Here is a 19,266-nt window from a genome sequence, read left to right as displayed (position 1 = left end):
ATCCATTTACAAGTCTAGCTTTAAAAGGGTTGGTAGCTTAATGGAAGGAAGTCCATGCCCTAATATCCATCATTCGAGTTGGCTAGTTACGGGTTGAGTTTGATAAATTGTAACAAATATAATTTATCAATCTTGTGAAGGTGTGAGTTTAAATCCTCTACTATTTTTTTGGGGTAAATCCTACTTCATTCCGAAACAAAAGACAAAGGATAATCAGAGTTACAAACTTTGGCAGGCCAAGTAATAGAAAGAGGTTAGTCGGTCCTACTCGGCAAAGAGACCGCCGTCTTAGCTAGAAGGTCAATTACGCTATTAGTCTCTCTAGAAGAATATAATACCTTACAATAAAAAAATTAGGAGTAAAATACTTTTTCACTATACACATATTAGGAGAGAGAGTCCATTGACAAACCCACTTCTAATTCATCTTGTTATAATTCAAAAGTAGGCCGCCTTGCTAATATGTGATGAAACGATGTATGGAAACCACAAACCTCTATCCTGCAAAGTAGTTATCAACTCCTTGTTATGTGTGATTTCGACATGAAAATTGCGAGCGCCGTAGAGATTTTTTGATTAAATAAAATATATAAATAAGAAACTTACAACTGATTTTTGAAGTTTCAAGTTTGAAAACCTGAAACTTTTCGGAAGATTTTCTTTTCACGCGTGGAGAAGAAGAAACCCTTTCGCACTGAGTGAGGTAGTAAGGTGACGTCTTTGCTTGACCCTTTTAACCTTCCAAGGTTGATCTCAAGCACATTACTCAGAGAAAGAAAAAAAAAATGGACCACATATAGACTTCGAGCAAAGTATATATGAGGTGACATGTCAAACTGGAATTACGACCAGGTCATACTCTTCAGAAGAACCATTTCCTATGTCAATTTGACTTTTGAGTTGCTTTTCCATTCTATTGGTTTGAGTGTTTGTGGTTGGAGAGGAAAGAATTTTGAAGTTCTCCCTCTATTAATATTCTTTATGCATAAATATTAATATTGTTCCTCATACATATGCCTACCATGCCATATATATATATAAAGGGGAAAAAATTAACAAACATTTATTTGAATACTTTTTATTTTATTGATGTTAAGTCTAAACATGCATGATGTACAAACATCCATGAGATTTGAACCATAATAACCACCTCTTAAAGTAGATTTTTTTGGGGGTAGAGGGACAAATAGTAATTTTTAATTTAGAAAATAAATTTAAAAAATATTTTAATTTAATCTTAATATTTGGATGTAACTGATAGACATGTATTCTCCATCCAAAAAAAATGAATGGTCCATGACCTGATAAAATTCTCCTGATATGGTCAAACCCTCAATGCATCAAACCCATCCACCATAAATCTACATATTTTATGTGTAAACAGAAGATAAAATCTTGATGATTTTTATTCCTAGCTTTTGACAACTCAGTGTTTCACATTTAGAATTGAATTTATCACTGTAAAGCTGTAGAGGAAAGCCATATCCTGTTGGCTATGGGCTCTTCTGTTTTTCCTTGGGAGCCTTTTGTTGTGCCCTTCTTGGATTGGGGAAAAACAAACCACTAGGGTTTCAAGAACCTGTTTCACAAATAAATGACTTTTGATCATACTGAATGATGCAATGCAAAGGAGGCCAAGGATTTTCAGCTGTAGTTAAGGGATTTGTCAATCTTAAAACAGGTCAACAAAGGTCCCCCACCCCCACCCCCAACCCAAAAAAAAAAAGAGAAAAAAAGTTTGTAAATTATTTTATATTTCCCAAGTCCATCACTCTAAGCCTCTAACCCTCTTTATCTAGCCAAGCTGGAACCCCCACAAGCGTTGGTTTTGTTACCTAGAGACCAGTCTTTGGATCACTTGCGCCGGCTGCAATGACACCCATCCCACCTCCAGATTCTAGTGTTGGTCCCACCTTGCCACCATCCTGTGATTTCATAGCAGTAACTTTCCCTTCATCACAATTACGTACTAGTTCATCGATCTTGCGGAACTGATAAGGCCATCTTGTATTATAGAGGAACTGACGAAGATCAAAACGGTTGTCTTCGGGAGAATAACTCTGCATAAAGCAGACGGTTATTTAGTCTAGGAAATATTTAACTGAACTGAAGCATGAGTTGGTATATTTTGCTCCAAGGATTGAGCAGAGAAGATACCTCAGCATGATAAGAAGGTGTTAAGGTTGTCATCTTGTGTCGATTGATCGAATAGTACTTGAAGAAGTGCTTCACCTTGTCAGCTACCTCTGATGGACTTAGTTTTCCACCCCATTTGTAGCAAAGATTCTAAAACAAGAGAAAGGATAAAGAAGAAGAAAATGGATGTCACGGTTACATCAAATTCAATACGCTACAGAGTCTCACACCATATCATGGACCACTTATTCTCATAATTTTATTGCCAAACCCACCAGGTAAGAATGAAACTGAGAAAAAAAATTAATTGTTATTGAGCATACACAGGACTAAATAGTGTATCATTGAAAGAAAAACACACACACACAACAACAACAAGGGCTTCGCTAACCTCACAGAAAGTGTGAGGCAGGTCACTCAAGGCGCAACCCAATATGAACACATCAAATGGGATCCCTCGGCATCAGGTACCCCAAATAGGGGGATGCACAATGAAAATTATTTTCCCAGCAGGTGACTGGGGCTGTGAAAGTAACATGTAAGGTTGGTATTTAAAAAAACATATACTAGATTGAGATTGAGAATTTCTCAGAGTTCTCTACCCATGGTGCTCTCCAGTTATGTATTCCTAGACATTTTGAGAAACCTACCCTGGATAATTGACTGAAAATCAGGACAATGCTCACTAGGCAGCCAGCTTTATGCTGCATGTGTGACACTATGTAGCTTGTACAGAGTCCTTAACAGTTTATACCACCACTGGAATTATGGTAGACAGTCTGGGTCTCAAGCATTTAGAACCATATGACTGGAGATGTATAGGAGCCATGAAAAGTTACTTCAGAGGTTAGGGAGATCAGTTATGGATAAATGGTCAAGAGAACAACATTCACTCATATAATCATTGAAAATTTCACTTATATACTTCACACTAGGGTTCAAGAGCAAACTCTCAGATTCAATAGAAAACAAATTTAGAATATGCTTTATCGACCGAGCAGTCCAGATGAACGGGCTTGCCCTCAAAAAGTAACAGGCAAGCTCCAATCGTTGAAGAGATTTTCCGTCTTTGCAAACATAGTAGAACACTAAAAGACTAACCTGAAACATTGACAAGGGACCACAGCGGAAGATCTTACGTAACCTCCCGTAGACTGAGAGCTCCTCATATGTCATTCCCATATCCACTTCATCCAACTGTAACAAACAAAATAGTTAAATTTAATCTATGCACCCAAAAAAAGAAAGATAAATTGGTAAAATCACCAAAGTTTGCAATCACACCCACTAGGATTCATGAGACTAATGCATACCAGATAATTGAAATGTAATTGAAATCTAGGAAATGTTGTTTAAGTCAAAAGGCCAAGTGGATGTAAGCTACCATGGACATGATAGAGGAGGAAATGTGGTACTGTACAGTAAACCTTATTAACACCTTAAAAGTATATGAAAAGTTTACAGGTAAAGACATGAACAGGGTGTAAAAGCAACGGAACTTCCAGTTATCTGTTGGAAATGCGGAAAACACTAAAGAAAAATTTTAGATAAGAAATCAAGGATACCTCGACACTTGGAAGACAGAATAACAAGGATTTAGTGCTACAAGACTAAGATATCCAGGGGGTACAATCCATTCATTAGGCACCTTCCCCAAGACCATCAGGCCAAACATTATCTGATTGGATAACTCAACCAATGAACTTACAAAACAATGTGGCTATGACAGACACACACACACACATTGAGTTCCCACTGTTATACACTGTCGGATCAACGACTAAATTAGATTGTTGCAGTGCTATTATTTTTAGTCTCATCAGCTAATCTATTTCTTATGCATGATCAGCATATAAGACAACATGCCAACAGATGAAGATGTATTATGAAGGTAAAATGTGATTTTTCCCAGTTCGAGTTGGACCCACTGTAGTGGATCTCACCTCTTGTATGTACACCAAAGTACTTACAGTCAGTAGACCTTACACAATGAATACCAGTGGATTTCTGTAAATAAGAGAACATTCTAGGAGACTAACCAACCCCAGGAAACAGAAGAAAATAAGAGCAAAGTATACGTTACTGAAGAACAAAGAAATTAGGACAGGATATGCATGTGTACAACCTAAACAGAAAGTTTGTGGATTTTGGAGTCATCCAACTCTCGGATATGAAGTTGAAGGTAGAATCTTAAGTTGATATATTCATAGTGTATGCAATACCTGGCTGTAATTGGAACGTATTGGCTCCAGCTCAGCAGTTGGAGGAGCTGCTTCTATTTCTGCCAAAGATGAGTAGCCAAGATGGGAGGCAGCCCATCGTAGAAATGTTCGAAGATCCTGCTTGCTAATACTTCCAATAGGATTTATATCTGCAGAGCTGCAATCATACTGTAACAGGAAAGCTGCAACTGAATGGTCACTTCACAAAAATGCAAACAACTTGAAAAGAAATAGCAACGCAGTTGGATCCCTAGGGCTTCTTCTATAGCAACCCATACATGATTAAGTCAAGCTGACATTAGGGTAGCTGACTTGACCCAACTAAGAAATGGGTTAGAAGCAAAGCTATTGTAAAACTAAATCAAGTAAGAAGTCAAGCCTTTGTTTGACCCAAGTTGATCCAGAGTTCAAGGTTTATTCTTCTTCTTCTTCTTCTTTTTTTTTTTTTTTTTTTTTTTTTGGGGGGGGGGGGGGGGGCTGGGGTGTGTTTAGCTAAATGAGGTCGCCAGAATCCAAAAATATTTTTCCAGGACTCAAACAAAATTCTATATCCAGCATTCACAAGACAATTTGAACAGATTGAAACTTTTGGATTGTACCTTTGTCAAGTATCCACGCAATCCTTCATCCACATTGGAGCTACCCAAGACTAAATAAAATCCAGCCTTATTGTGAACCCAAGGCAGAAGTGATGCCAACATAAATGCTAGCACCATTCGAATTCGAGCTTGAATGTTTTGTAAACCCAAGTTCTCAGTACTAGAACCCCCATCTATCTGAGCAGGAGAGAGAAAGGGAGGGAAGAATTACTACATATCTGTGAATATCTTATGGTTACAAACGAGGTTATAATTCAATGAATATCAACACTAGGTAATAGAGTAGAATACACCCATTTTCCCGCAGGCCATGTCTGTGAATTTGATGCAAGACTTGAAAAATTAAAAAAGGACTTCGAAGAAACATACTTTCAATTTAACACTAAATTCTCCAAGAAAACTAGATCACAAGTCAATGCAGGAATTGAGATGATTGACTTTTACCTTATAGCGTGGACGCTTCCCCGTAAGTTTTTCAAACAAGGAGAGCAAACTAGAAATTACACTATCTATAGAAACATCAAGGTGCCATGACCCAATCTCATCTGCCAGAGTCTTTGCCCGTAACCTTGTGGCATCTGAACTGCAGACCATCCAAAGCAAACATGTTGCTAATCACTTCAGATATGTTGATTATGTGCATGGTTGGTAAAATTAAGGACACTGAAAAACCATAAAATCATCAAAGGCTTCAGGATTTTCTTGAATGAACCCAAATATAAAGTCACCCACATCAAAAGAAAAGCTTTTTCTTTTATTGCTAATAAAAGGAATATAAATCGACGCCCCTTAAATGTCCACAAAGAATCTATTCTAATAGCAGAAATGTGCATACATTATTCACCCAAAAAAGGCCATAAATCAACCAAGGGAATGAAGAGTTGGATGACTTTGATGCGATGGAACCTGAAGACACTCACTGGGCCTTGATGTGATGTAACCTGAAAATGTTCACTGGCTAGACAACCATATCTTTCTGACTAGATGGTCAAGAATTTGTGAGGACTGAATAGTACTTGTATCTTGCTGGTTTTATTCTGTTATGCTTTTTCATAAAAAGGAATAGATTCGTAGTTGCTTTTATCAATCTGGCACATAAGCAGGTGTAAATAACTGACTATACATGAGAGAAACACGGTTAAAGGAGCATCCGTGCCAGAGACATAGAACCTCCAAACCAAATGTTGGGGGGGGGGGGGGGGGGAACAAAACAAAAATGTAATTCAATGCTCATAACAAGTTATCAACATGAAATTCAGCTTGGAATGGACCATGAACCATGTTTAAATCAAGTAACTAACAAGAGTTAACTGAGTAACATTTTAAGAATAGAGGAGGGAAGGGAACATTTTTAGGTCTCACAATCAACTTTGGCTTAACATGTCAAGCACATTCGCCCGATAGAAGGGAAGCCTTAGTGAGAGGTCATATCTGGTGCACCTCACATTCTGCAAGGATGAGCTTTAAGTGTTTTAAGTCTCCGTGGTTTTTATTGAGTCAAACCTCAAGAGCTTTTAAAACACATAGATCAAAGAACCTGGAAACAAAAGTTATCCTATCCATTGATAATATAAGTTATGCATAGAGTTGAAAGGAAAATACGAATGAAAAGAACATGGGCAAATGGGAAGAACATGCTTGAAACCTGAATGTTTATAAATTGATAATTTCAAAAGCAACATACAGAACTCAAGAAAAAAGCATTTCCTATAAATGTTTTCATATTAAAAAAAATATAAAGAAAAGACCCATTCTCTGCCATCAAATTGTCCAAATAGCACTTTGCCACAAAATGTTAGCAACCTGTGTCAAAATAAATTGCAGCAAGAAAACCTAATCCTGGTGCATGTTACCTGTTTTCTGACCCCATGAATACCGTATAAAATATGCGTTTAGCAAATTCTTTACTGTCTGTTGGGAACTGTCCATCAGTGTATTGACCAATTCTTATCGCATCAGCTTTCACTTGTTCATCCCCATTTGCAATTTCTGCATGTACATGGCATCAAGAAGTAAACAGATTGGAAAGAAGAGAACAGGATACCCAGGAGGACAGACATTCTGCATCAGTAGTGGTAAATACTATGAAGCTACTAGTCCGCTATACTGTATAGTTAATGGGACCTGGGGGCATAAACTTTTTCGTGTTGGTAATCCTAACCAAAAATATGCAAAACTGAGTTCTATTTTTTAGAGTAGGTTGGCCACAAACCTGTTTCAAAAGTATTGCCAGCACAGTTTTGAGTACCAATGAGTACTAAATTGTACATAGCTCTTATAGAAAGAGGTCCACCAAGGGTCTATTGAAATGGAACCATTGGCACGACACAGATCCCCACTTAAGCTGTGTAGAGGTTTTGATGAGAAAATATCCAACAGAAAAAAGCTGATTTGACAGTTCTAGCTTCCCTACATGCTAGATACCATTGCTTTAAACTGTTCACGGCTTCACACAAGGCCAGAGAGGCCCAATAAGGTATATCTAGGGTCTGACTACGTATACAGTTTCTGTGCTCACTTCTTGATCAAAACCAGAAGACCATGACAGCAAACAATTAAAGAGTCACCAGGGAGGCTCCTAAGTGTATTCCATTCAAGGCAAGTATTCCTCATAGAAGACATAAAGTGCAGACTATGGACCAATTAATGAAATGATTCAAAACAGGAGAGAGACACAGAAATAAAGAGTTGAGGAATAATGCTTTGGAGTTTGTATAACTGACCTCTTACAACAAGCTGGCACATGCAACCAACTATAGCAGCTACAGAAGAACTATCCGCTCCACCAGAAAGAGGAAGCAAAAATCCAGAAGCTCCACTTCTTCGTAAATAGTCCCACAACCAGCAACCAGGTCCAAAAGCTATTTCCTCCTCTGGAGAATGATACCTAATCTGCAACATAATAAAAGCTCAACTGGCAATTAAGACTGAAGAAGTCCACACTTTCATGAACACCAAAGAAACACGATAAAAACCAAACAGAGCAAGGATCCATGGAGATTAAACTTCACGCCAATGTGATGTGCTACATCCACGGTAAAGGTGAAGGTAATTCACTAGCTACAGAAGAAAAATACAATGGAAATGTATCAAAAACAATATCCAAATGACACAGCAAACAATCTCTTCTCAAAACCCCAAATCTCACTTCATTTTATTGTGTACACAACAAGACATACAAACCCACTAATGCTCCTCCCCAGCCATTACTACCATCACAGATCCCTGGAAAATTCCATTCAGGCTGCCACCAAAAAAGTTGAGTGGGAGCTAACTTCAAAATTTGTACAAGAATTAGACACAAAAGAGGCCACAAATTAATGGATCAGTGACACAATGCATAGAAGTTACCTTTATCGGATAGAAATGACAAAGAACTCTTTATCTCCTACTAACACAAAGTTACTTAAAATAGGCTGGTGGTTGGGTTAATGCTGACAATGCTCAAGAGCTGTGTAAGATCTCACATTTGCAGATGCAAGCATCCTTGTTTCACAACTATACCAGTTTTCCAAACAAGAATTTCTGCATATAATTCTTTTGATACTATCGTAAGCTTGATAATGTCTATCAGTGTTACTCAAGGAGAAAACAAACAGAAGGAGTATTTAATAGAATTAAAGGAGTCTTCAGTTTCAAAATAACAGACATCGAAGTCTTAAGAAACAGAAAAGAATCAAAAGAAAGGCCGTATTAGAGCCCTGCAAGCTTGCCTATTCAGAAGATATGATCTGGGAGTGGGAACTCAATGATGTGGAGTTCACTGGACCTATAGAAGAGATCAGTTCTCCTGGAGTTGACACGAGAAGGATGAATTCTAGGCTGCTCCTTTTTGGTTCTGTTGCAGAGCAACAGAAGTCAAGTAGAAACTTCATCCAGAAGTCCTATTTGCTCTGAGACATTTTCATCTTTGCAGGGTGTACAAGCAAATTGTCCAAAGGATTTCAAGAGTGGAAAAGATTATTCATGTTTGACAGTACAACCAAGATGATGGAAAAACAGAGATCATTTAAGATACTTGCAGTGGTTAAACAGAGATTGGTAAGATGACTTTTACTATAAATGCTGGCAACAGCAAACCTAATTTAGAAGAAAATATGATGCAGACACGGCACCGAATTGGCCTGATTTTCCCTTGGAATCGACCTAAGGTTGATAGATATGGGTGTTAGGGCTTTGTTTCATATGTTTATGTGGTCATGGGCTTATTTTATGGGTCCATTAGTTTAGTGTATAGACCAAGTACAAAAATAAATTGTTTATTTGGTTTAAATTAAGTCGGGAATATTCAGAGTGATACACATTAATTAAATAGACCTTATCAAGGACCTGGTACACATAAATTAAATAGATCTTATCAGGGACCTGGCACACATTAATTAAGTAGACCTTATTAAGGACCTGGTACACATTAATTAAATAGATCTTATCAGGGACCTGATACACAATTAATTAGTCCTTATTAGGGACTTGATACACATTAATTGAATAGTCCTTATTAGGCTAATACTTATTATTAAAGTTATATTTCAATTCTTTCTTTCTTTTTTTAAATTCAAGTACAACAAAGGATGCAATTGTAGGGCTATAAATAAGCGCCTAAGCATGTAATAGTTCATAGACCTAGATTAATAAATTTCGGTTTTAAGCTCAGGCTTGTGCTTGTTTGCTGTTTTATTTAGAATAGTGTTCTCAGAATTGGTAAGGAACCTCCACATGCATGAGATTAGGGTCTCTTGTGAAGTCAAGCAACGATTCCTCTACGGCGTGGATTCGTCCTTCAGTCAAGTCATTCCATGTACTTCACAGTTCAAGACAAGGCTCCTACATCCATGTAAATGGCAGCCAGCATATCCGTCTCCCCCTTCCATTTCACCTTTTCATTTAATTTTCCTTAAACTTTAGGATTCTCTTAGACACCAAAATTTCCAAGTCAGAATTTACTCAAACTTAGATGAACCTTTCCCCCATATTAGGCCTACATCCCAACCCCCCCCCCCCCCCCGAAAAAAAAAAAGAGTAAAAGTTACACCCTCATTCAAGTCCTACTAGGATTCAAACTCCTACCAAATTTAGCACTGTGAAATAAACCATCAGATTTAGGTCAGTCTTCACACCATATCCTCTTTGGGACCTGCATCCAATCCCTTAAGTTTTATTCAAATCCAACCAATAGAAATACCCAAAATACCCCTCATAGCCTAGTTGAAAAATCTCATTTTGGGCTGATTCTTCAAGGATCTTGGAAAGGCTACTTGAAAAAGTTTTATACCACAATGCACTCGAGGAGGGCATGAAAATAAAGAGTATCAATAAACCTTTTGGGTGGTGTATTGCATCTTTGGAATTACTCTGAACCAGATCTCTAGTAGATGAAAGAAGGTACAAAGAGAGCACAAACAGAAGTACTCTGGTTGATAATAAGGATTACATGGAAAAAAAAGCAAACACAAAAAGCATTTGGAGTGAAAGGACTTAAAAGATTCTACTGCCTTGCCAAGAGTACAAGACAAATAACAACTGTCCCCAAATAAGTTTTGACATTTTTTTTCTTTTCAGGAACTTTACCATGATCTAGTTTGGGTATTAACAGCTTCTATGTCTCGCAAGTTCCAACAAATATGGATAAACAGGATTTGTGTAGCCAACCCCGATTAGTTGGGACAAGGCTTCAGTCTGAGTTGTGTTGGGGAATTATAAAGGTAGGGGATAAGACAACACCAAAATAAAGTAAATTCCCAAGTATAGAGTAAGTAGTCCACATGGATCAAGAGGGTAAAGTGTTGGAAATTGAACCATGGTGATGCATAAAGATATAGAGGTGGGATGTACTAGGTGGTGATGGAATATGAAGTTATTTAGTTGCCAAGCAATAAAGCCTTTTCTGGACTCTGGTGAATGGTAGGGACAGAAGAATGAAATGAGCAAGTGTATCCAGTGGATATCTTTATATTCACAAAAGTCCTATAAGGAAGGGCAAAATAGACCAACAATATGATTGGTGAAGACTGAAGAGAAAATCAGGGGCACCAGAAGACAATCTACCCAAAGTTGAAGAAATAAAAAGAACAAGATGTTTGCTCCCCCACCCCAAACGAAAAAAAAATACAGAACAAGATGAAACATATAAGGTTGCAAACTGTGAAGGCAAAATCATTAGGACTAGATATGGGATCATAGAAGATCCAATTGCTATAAACCGAGGTTCTCATTGTCACATTCATCTTAATCTAGAAGAAAACTAATATCAACAACCTGTGAAATGAATGGATTACACATAGTATATGACTGATGTTTAACTCCCTACCACAGTCAAAAGGCTAAGGACAACTGACCTTAAGTGGAATGGAAAGGGATATTTTGAGGTTGAAAGACTGACAAAGCTGGTAAGGTGCCTTCACTGATGAGACCTTTGACGTGTGACTTGCTTGCTGTTGAAAACTACTGATTGATCCCCTAAGGCTAGCTACCTGCCAATTCAGCAATCAAAAGAACCAGAATTTAAAATCACCACATATGAGATATAAAAATAAAAACAGAGTAGAGTTTAGAAGCCAGAAAATTAAGAATAAAATATCCCAACTTTTGACAGATGATAAAGTAGAAATACGCTTTGACAGCCTTTCTCACAGGTTCTAATTTAATTGCCACTTGCTACATATGTAGCTCATGGAAAATAGCTTATCCAATATTTTGGGGGGTCTAGGGCGACTACAAAATTTTGAAATGGTTATAGAATATATGTTGGTAGGTGGAAAAAAGAGAACATAGGAAAAGAGGCAAAATCAAGCAGGTGAACCAAAGATTACAGCTGGATTACCAATGTCAGCTACTCCAAGGATATCATATTTCCCTATCTTATTATCGTCTAAAATCATCTTATTGATCTGGAAAGAATTTTGAACAGTAGAACTTCAAGTAGGAATTTCACACTCCCAAAACACCTCATGCATGTAGAATGAAGCCACTGTTCGGATAAAATCATATATAGCCTTCAAATGATTTGATTATCATTCACACTTCAACTTATGAACTTTAAGACTAACATGGTACCATTATTAGTATTTACAGGAACACACGATTCTCAGTCCTATAACAGCTACAAAAAATTAACTAAGAATGTGACAATTACATCTTACAGCATCTAGGTCAACTTGAGCTACCAAAACCTCAACGTCCTTTAGAGAAAACTGTGACCCTTGAGCAACCACATCTCCGTTAATCACAACGCTACAGCATCCATCTGTTATAGAAAAATGTTTGAACTAGTGTCACCATTTATAAGTTAAAAAATGATAGTACTATCATATATATTTTTTAGAATCATCCAATCATTCATCAAGGACCGAGGAAAAAAAAAGAGATGAAAGAAAGAAGAACAAGATAATCATATTGTTGTTAACTCAGGAATAACAAATTACAAAATAAACAATTGCAATCCTATCAGTGTGAAGGTAATCGGAGGGGAGGGAAAAAATGAAAACCAGTACAAGAATATATCTGATATCTGGACACCCAAACAAACAAGTCCTTAGGAGCAAATCTTAAATCAAGGATTCTTTTTTCCTTCTAGGAGGGAAGCATTTTTATTGCCAAAAAGAAGAAGAAGCTGAATTAAATCTACAGGCCCAGCTGTGATACAGAGGTGAACCCATCCATATACAAAGAAACTTTTTTTCATGTAGATAAGTGAAAACAGCTAGGCCCACTCAATTCCGTGTCTATAAACACAAAGAAACATGGACAAAGTAAGCACGACATAAACAGCCTTAAGCATGCAGCTAGGCCTGATATTAGATTCAAGATACTCAGCCTATGTCAGGTTTTAAAATAGCGTCATTTGATGAGGATGGGAAAAAGAGGAAAGGTGCACTCACTATTTGAATCCGGAAACAAAAATTATTTTCCTTTTTAATCTCTAGTGATTGTTAACGTACAAGATGATATTAAGAGCTCCAACCGTAATTATGGAATATAAAACTACAATATACAAAGTTAGAAGACCAGTAAAGAATACTTATCACATAAATATGTTTTATGAATGTTTAGGCAATGGATAAACACTGCATTCCAAAAAAAAATAAAGGCAAAGAAAAAATGGACCCAGATTTGGAGGGTCTGACATGCATTCAACTATCTACATTGGATACTGTTCAGCATGGATATCCATAGGTAAAATGAAGGTTCAATGTATCAGAGTATGAATTTAACATGCTACTTTCTTCAATATTTCCAATCCTTCTTAAAAGGGGGAAAAAAGTAGAAGGGCAGATCCTGAAGAATAGAAAATACATGTATGAGTTGTAAACATTGTATTTCTCTCTCAGCAGTCAGCGCACACCCAACCCCCCCCCCCCCAACCCACACACACACAAAAAAATAATAATAAATTAAATATATATATATATATATATATATATATATCCTGGCTATTGCATTGCACTAATCTAGTTGGATTCAACTCGAAAGAAAAGGCTAGAAATGCTAGTAAAGAAACAATATGATTATTTTCCGAAAGTTTAGTTGTAAAATGACAATTTGTTTAATAACACCAGGGGAATAAAAAGAAGAGATAAAGAAAGGACCTTGTCCACAAGTAAAATAAATTGTAGACAATAGAAACAGAGTGAATTAGAATTCCATGTTCAAGGATGGAATGCTAGAGACATTTCAACATTAGTGAACTTCTTAGATAAACGTTTTACCATAATAAAGACGGCCACCATCACATCCTTGGTGATTACTGTACATGTAGACCCCTCCACGGGTATCAGTCGCACCTATAAAAGCACGAAGACGAACACCAAGCTTTCTTAATTGGTGGTGGCTTCCACTTGCATTCATGAACACTTCCACACCATTCAGTGCAAGCTGAGCATGTGGAGGTATAGGCGCAAAAAGCTCTTCACAGACTTCAGCAGAAACAGCTCTAATGAGAATAACAACAGCTAAGCATGAGAATTGAGATTATTATGACATACCATTTATTAGATAGAACTCCCCCCACCCCAACCCCCCCCCCCCCCCCCCAAAAAAAAAAAAAAAGAAGTAAATTTTCACAAAAATAGTTCCCCTGCTCCCAACAACATATATAAGAACTCTCAGCCAGGAAGATACATCCCTCCAAAGACATTTTTAGTAGTTCCATAGAATAATTCTCACATATATACTGACATACTTCCTCCAGCAGTTATCTAAAATAAATAAAAAGTGATGTCTTGAATAAGAAATTTTGTAAGACTTTTAATTCAGTGATCATTTTGACACTGAAATGCAACACCTAGAGTAAATACATAGACTTAGGTAATTTCCCAGATCAACAGGAAAGATACAGCTGTGTTGGCACTTACGTGTCAAGAAATTGAATAAATCCATAACCAAAAGGTGCAGACTTCTGAGACAGAGCCTCAGAAATGTCTACTGGGAGCTCAAAGTCAACAAGCTGGTCTTCCAGTTTCCATGGAGTAAACCATCGTAGTTCTCTGTAATTGCCATCATTTGCGAGCCACATCTTTGGGCGGATCATAAGTATTTTTCTGTTGAAACAAAAAACTTGACAGTTGTAGCGCTCAGATCCTTTGATGACGGGCATACCTATGCTACATAGTATACCATCAGTATAATCACCTACTAAAATGTCTTTCAAGCACTCCCACCTGCATGTACATATAGAATACAAAATTAAAATTACCAATCTCATGAAATTTCTGCATCAAGCAAATTCAAAATCAGTACTCTCAATCAAGGTGATAAGAAAGAGGTGATGCACAGAGTAAGAAACAACAGAACCATTAAAAAAATGAAATTAAAGGATCAAAGCATAACCATTAGACGAGGTCTCAGCATCATGATAGAAATCAAGAGGCCCATTTCAAAGATCATCCAAAAAAAAACCTCTACAAGATGAGGTATATATATACACTCTCAAGGGAGCTATGTCTGTGACTGGGTTTCAGGACAAAACCATCATCTGAACCAAGAGATGTATGGATTTTTTAGAAGATAGGAGGCCCAGCTGCTAGTCACCTGGCAGGGCTCTGTGAGTTCTTTCAATCAGATTCCCCCATCTTAAGGAGCAATAGCGGCGAGGACAACAATTCCGTTTCACCACTCTCCATGCTCCCTAGTTGAACATATTAGTGATTGCCAATAGTCACTCATAAGCACATATCTATGTGGATAGAGGCTTGTGATGATCGACTCATAGATATAGATATCTCTCCATATGGATAATATACCCCATGGATAGAGATAAAGATAGGGTACATCTAGACCTGGATTCATTATTTCCATTTCCGATTCCTTCTTTGATTCTGATTGATTGCATTTTTTTTATGACCCTTGCATGAAAAAAGGTAAGGAAACATCAGTGTTCAATTACTACTTGCTGGGTTGGAGCATAGATGAATGAACTCTTTTTTCCTTTTTCTTTTAATGAGTCATATAAAGAAAATTCCAGGACAGAGTTCAGCTTGAGTTTTATTAACAGATAACTATATACCTATAATTTTCATGCCATGTCCATGCAAACTTACAAGTTAAAAAGTTAACCCTTATGCCCTATGATTCCATGTTGCATCAAACACATAATGCATTACAGGGGATTTTTTTTTAACAAGTTAAATTAGAAATCCAGTTTCCTCTAATTCACTTATGCATCAGCTCAATATAGGATTGCAAGGCATCCCAGCATTGATTAGTATACATATTCTCCCCCTATCATTTTAACAAACCATATTATTCAAAATTCAAATAGTAATAGGTAGTGAGAAGAAAATCAAAGGACACAACGGAACAGAAAAGGAACAACTAATGAACAATCAGTTGAAGTTTGAGATTGTTTTACTAATTGAAAAAACTAAACATCCTATTGTTGATTCCCAAGCCAAATTTTTAATCAAAATTCCTCCAAATCAGACATGAATGGAAAAAAGTGACGCAACAATACAGAAACTTACGCATGAGTTACAGTATCAAGCTCCAAGAAATGGTCTTCACAACCATAGCCAGTAATCTCAAGCTCTGGTCCAAGCCTTATTACTGCCCCTGCTTCTTTAGCTCTCTGAATTGACTCCTTGGTGTTCCGCAAATTGCAATCAAAATCCATAGCCCATTGATTTAAGTTACAGGTTGCTAACTTTAACAACCTCATCGTTTATTGCTCTGCATACAAACATTTCATACTTTCAGCAACATCATTACAGATACCGGGAAATATGTTTCATTTCTCACAAAATATATAGATTCATAGAAACAATCATTATAAACTACTCAAAATAGAAGTACAAAATGGTTCTGACATAAATCAGAATATAAAAATGATGATGGAGGTAAAGTGGTAATCTTTTTCCATTTTCCACCTTTTTTTCTTTCTTTCTTTCTTTTTTTCTTTTTTTCTTTTTTTTTTTTTTTTTTGGGGGGGGGGGTGGGCAGTGTTGGAAGATAGGAAATGGGAAAGAAACTTCTATTGATAAGACAGCACTTGCAGGCCCTAATCACAGAGGCAACTAGTTACAATGTATATTATTAAAAATTACCTTAGGCCATCAACCTTGTTGGCTGGTTGGCTCATCCACTAAGGTATTTGCTGATCTAGGGATCCAAAGCATGTTTCAAGAGTCAGAACTGAGGTCTCAGAAATGGAAAACCATATAGTGTGATTGAACTCTATAGATTCTTATTTCATGCCCTATGAGATCTAACCTTCTCATATTGAAGTCCCAAAACCCAGTCTCGACATTGTCCTTTACACACTACATTTACCAGTGTACCATCTCATCAGAAACTAATTGAAATGGTATTTTCAATTTTCAGCATCATTTTATGGTGAGGCTTCACCAAACCAGGACTGCAGTTTTACCAAGTTTAAGGAGGAAAACTTCATCCTTCATCATTGATGTTGTTGGACACTGGAAAGTCTCAAATTTTAGGACAACTCCAATGGATGAGCTTTAACTAGAACCAGGACTGACCACATTGGCTTTGTTGGGTATAACTAGTAGAATAAAGAGGCAAGTTTTGTACAGATAAAAATAGTTAAAAGTGGGAAGAGGGGCAGAGGAGCCGATAATGTAGAATTCACTCTATTCATAGTGCTTATAATCAAAACACCATTTTTCAAATGCATAATCAATCAGAAGCTCACACCTCATAAAATATGCAACTTGGAAAAAAGCATATACAGTAGCATTTCAACCATTGCAGTTGACAGTGTACATATAATCACATATATCTGAACAAATCAAAGACACAAAAAGGCACATGTTTAACTATAATAAGTTCATGGTTGAAGTATGATTAATAATACAAGAAAACGGAAACTTCAAAAGCAAGCAAAGATTGAACTTGCAAGGACTCTGTATCCTAAAATAAGACTGAACCATCTAAAAGAAACACCATAGAGGCTTAAACAAAATTCTAGCTTGACCCCAAATTTGACACCCTGCCACAAGATTTATCCTGGCATCCAAAATATATACCAAAATCGTCTGAATCAGTCCGAGCCGTTAGCGATAGTGGTGGATACTTCAAAATAGGAAAAACCGAATTCAAAAGTAGTCGAGATTCATCCGATATAATGAAGGGGAAAGAAACAATTCAAAGAATAGAAAGATTTATCACCTTCTTGTCTCTGCAAACGACTTCCTATCGGAATTCGGACAGGAAAGCTAAGTGATCAAATAATGAAAGTTAACAGAATAGGTGATGGAAGAAGAAGCTATAGACACCAAGAAGTGAACTTGTATAACGGGAATAACAAACGGAAAGAATAATGGTAATTCTTCATTCGGCGAGGGTAACGAAGGAAGATAGCGTTTTTCTGTTTGTGGGAGAGGAGATTCCTGCGTTTCGTTTCGTTTCGTTTGGTTTAGAAATCCTGAGTGACGTGACTCGTGCCACTTTGAAGTTTGACTCTACAGCGTATCGTATGTCTTGGGCTCCGTGACCACTTGTTACGTTCAAAATTTCAAATACCGGTCAAGCAGCAGCCCCTGACTGATGGTGGTGATCGCGCCACGTATTTAAAATAAAATATCAATTGAAGGAGGTTTACTTGTAAATGTTAATTTTTATTTTTTCATTTGAAGGGTTTAAAATTTATTAATTTACGAACTTATACCCCTCATTTATCCGACTCATTCTCCTCTTTCTTTATTTCCTATTTCTTTGTTTCTTCTTCTTCTTGCTCTTTTTCATGTTCTGTAAAACGTCTCCCTCCTCTTCACTCCTGAAAATCCTATTAGCAACCACCAGTTTGGGTTTTATTAGAGAAAGTAAGTTGAGCAGAGGAGATGGAGAACAAGTTCAAGATATGGCATTGGGAAGAAGGATCTGAAACTATCGCCCTCTTCTGCTTCTGCCGGCAGCCTTATCATGACTGGCAAAGAATAATTTCACTGAGAACGAAGTGCAGAAAAACTCAGAGAAAAAGAAAAAACTAGTCATTCTGAAAGGAAAACAAATATAAATTAAGAAAAAATTAATCTTTTCTCTGGTCAGTTCAGACTTCTTTTTTCAATCAATCGGGAATTAAGTACCCATTTGTGGGTTCTTCTTTTTCGATCAAAAACAGAACTAGGAGGTTTACCTCTTGTAAAGAATGGGAGGTGATGTGTAGGTGGGCATGAATCCAGTGACGAAAACTGCAAAAGAAGAATAAAGAAAGAAATGGAATCGGGTAAATGAGGGATGTAAGTTTGTAAATTAATAAACTTTAAACATTTAAAATGAAAAAAATAAAAATTAATATTTACAAGTAACCCCTCCATTTGATTCTTAACCGATCTCACTGTGAATACATAGTGTGATACCATTGTTTGTCTGCCAAGAAAATAATCAATTAAGGAGTGATAAAAACAGAAAAAGGAGAAAGTGAGAAAAGACCGTGACTTCGATGTTCCTGATGTTCTTTCCCTCATTTTTAATAATTCCATTTAAATCATGTACATGTTTTCATAACGTTATATCCTTTTCGAGAACTAGCATCGGTATCAACTACCATATCCTTAAGGTGATTTTAAAAGATGTATCATCTCATACCAAGATTTATATCATACTAATTAATGTATAAATTCAATGCAATCAAAGAGAAACACGGTAGAAGATGTGTAGAAGAACCGAACAACACGGAAGAGAAACTGAAAGGATAAAATCATCCCCAAAAATATTATCACCACTGTTTTGAACAGCTTTGTACGTTTGGATCTTTCTTTTTTTGTACTCATTCTCAAACTAAGTGCTAGTTTATTTTTTTTTTTTTTATAAGAAAGCTTTTTAAACATAAGAAACTATTAAATGTATCATCAAGA

The 19,266-nt window shown here is 36.8% G+C and overlaps 1 protein-coding gene across 1 annotated transcript; it reads right to left on the bottom strand.

The window, feature by feature from the left end:
• Nucleotides 1–1,288: 1,288 nt before the first annotated feature.
• Nucleotides 1,289–17,842, bottom strand: LOC149025922 (carbon-nitrogen hydrolase family protein). The gene is made up of 15 exons (XM_089146132.1): nt 17,579–17,842; nt 15,916–16,120; nt 14,308–14,613; nt 13,663–13,886; nt 12,097–12,200; nt 11,293–11,427; nt 7,681–7,849; nt 6,811–6,946; nt 5,402–5,540; nt 4,958–5,134; nt 4,359–4,526; nt 3,238–3,333; nt 2,158–2,286; nt 1,836–2,060; nt 1,289–1,579 (listed from the first exon to the last, which is right to left on the bottom strand). The coding sequence occupies exons 2-14, from the start codon at nt 16,107–16,109 to the stop codon at nt 1,836–1,838; spliced, it is 2,202 nt and encodes a 733-aa protein (XP_089002258.1). The 5' UTR covers nt 16,110–16,120; nt 17,579–17,842; the 3' UTR covers nt 1,289–1,579.
• Between the last annotated feature and the right edge of the window lie 1,424 nt (nt 17,843–19,266).

This window comes from Hakea prostrata, chromosome 2, assembly GCF_041222555.1.
Source record: "Hakea prostrata isolate BN-2017 chromosome 2, UWA_Hpros_2, whole genome shotgun sequence".
NCBI lineage: Eukaryota > Viridiplantae > Streptophyta > Magnoliopsida > Proteales > Proteaceae > Hakea > Hakea prostrata.
Note: the sequence above shows the minus strand (reverse complement) of the source record. Positions and strands in the feature narration are given on the sequence as shown.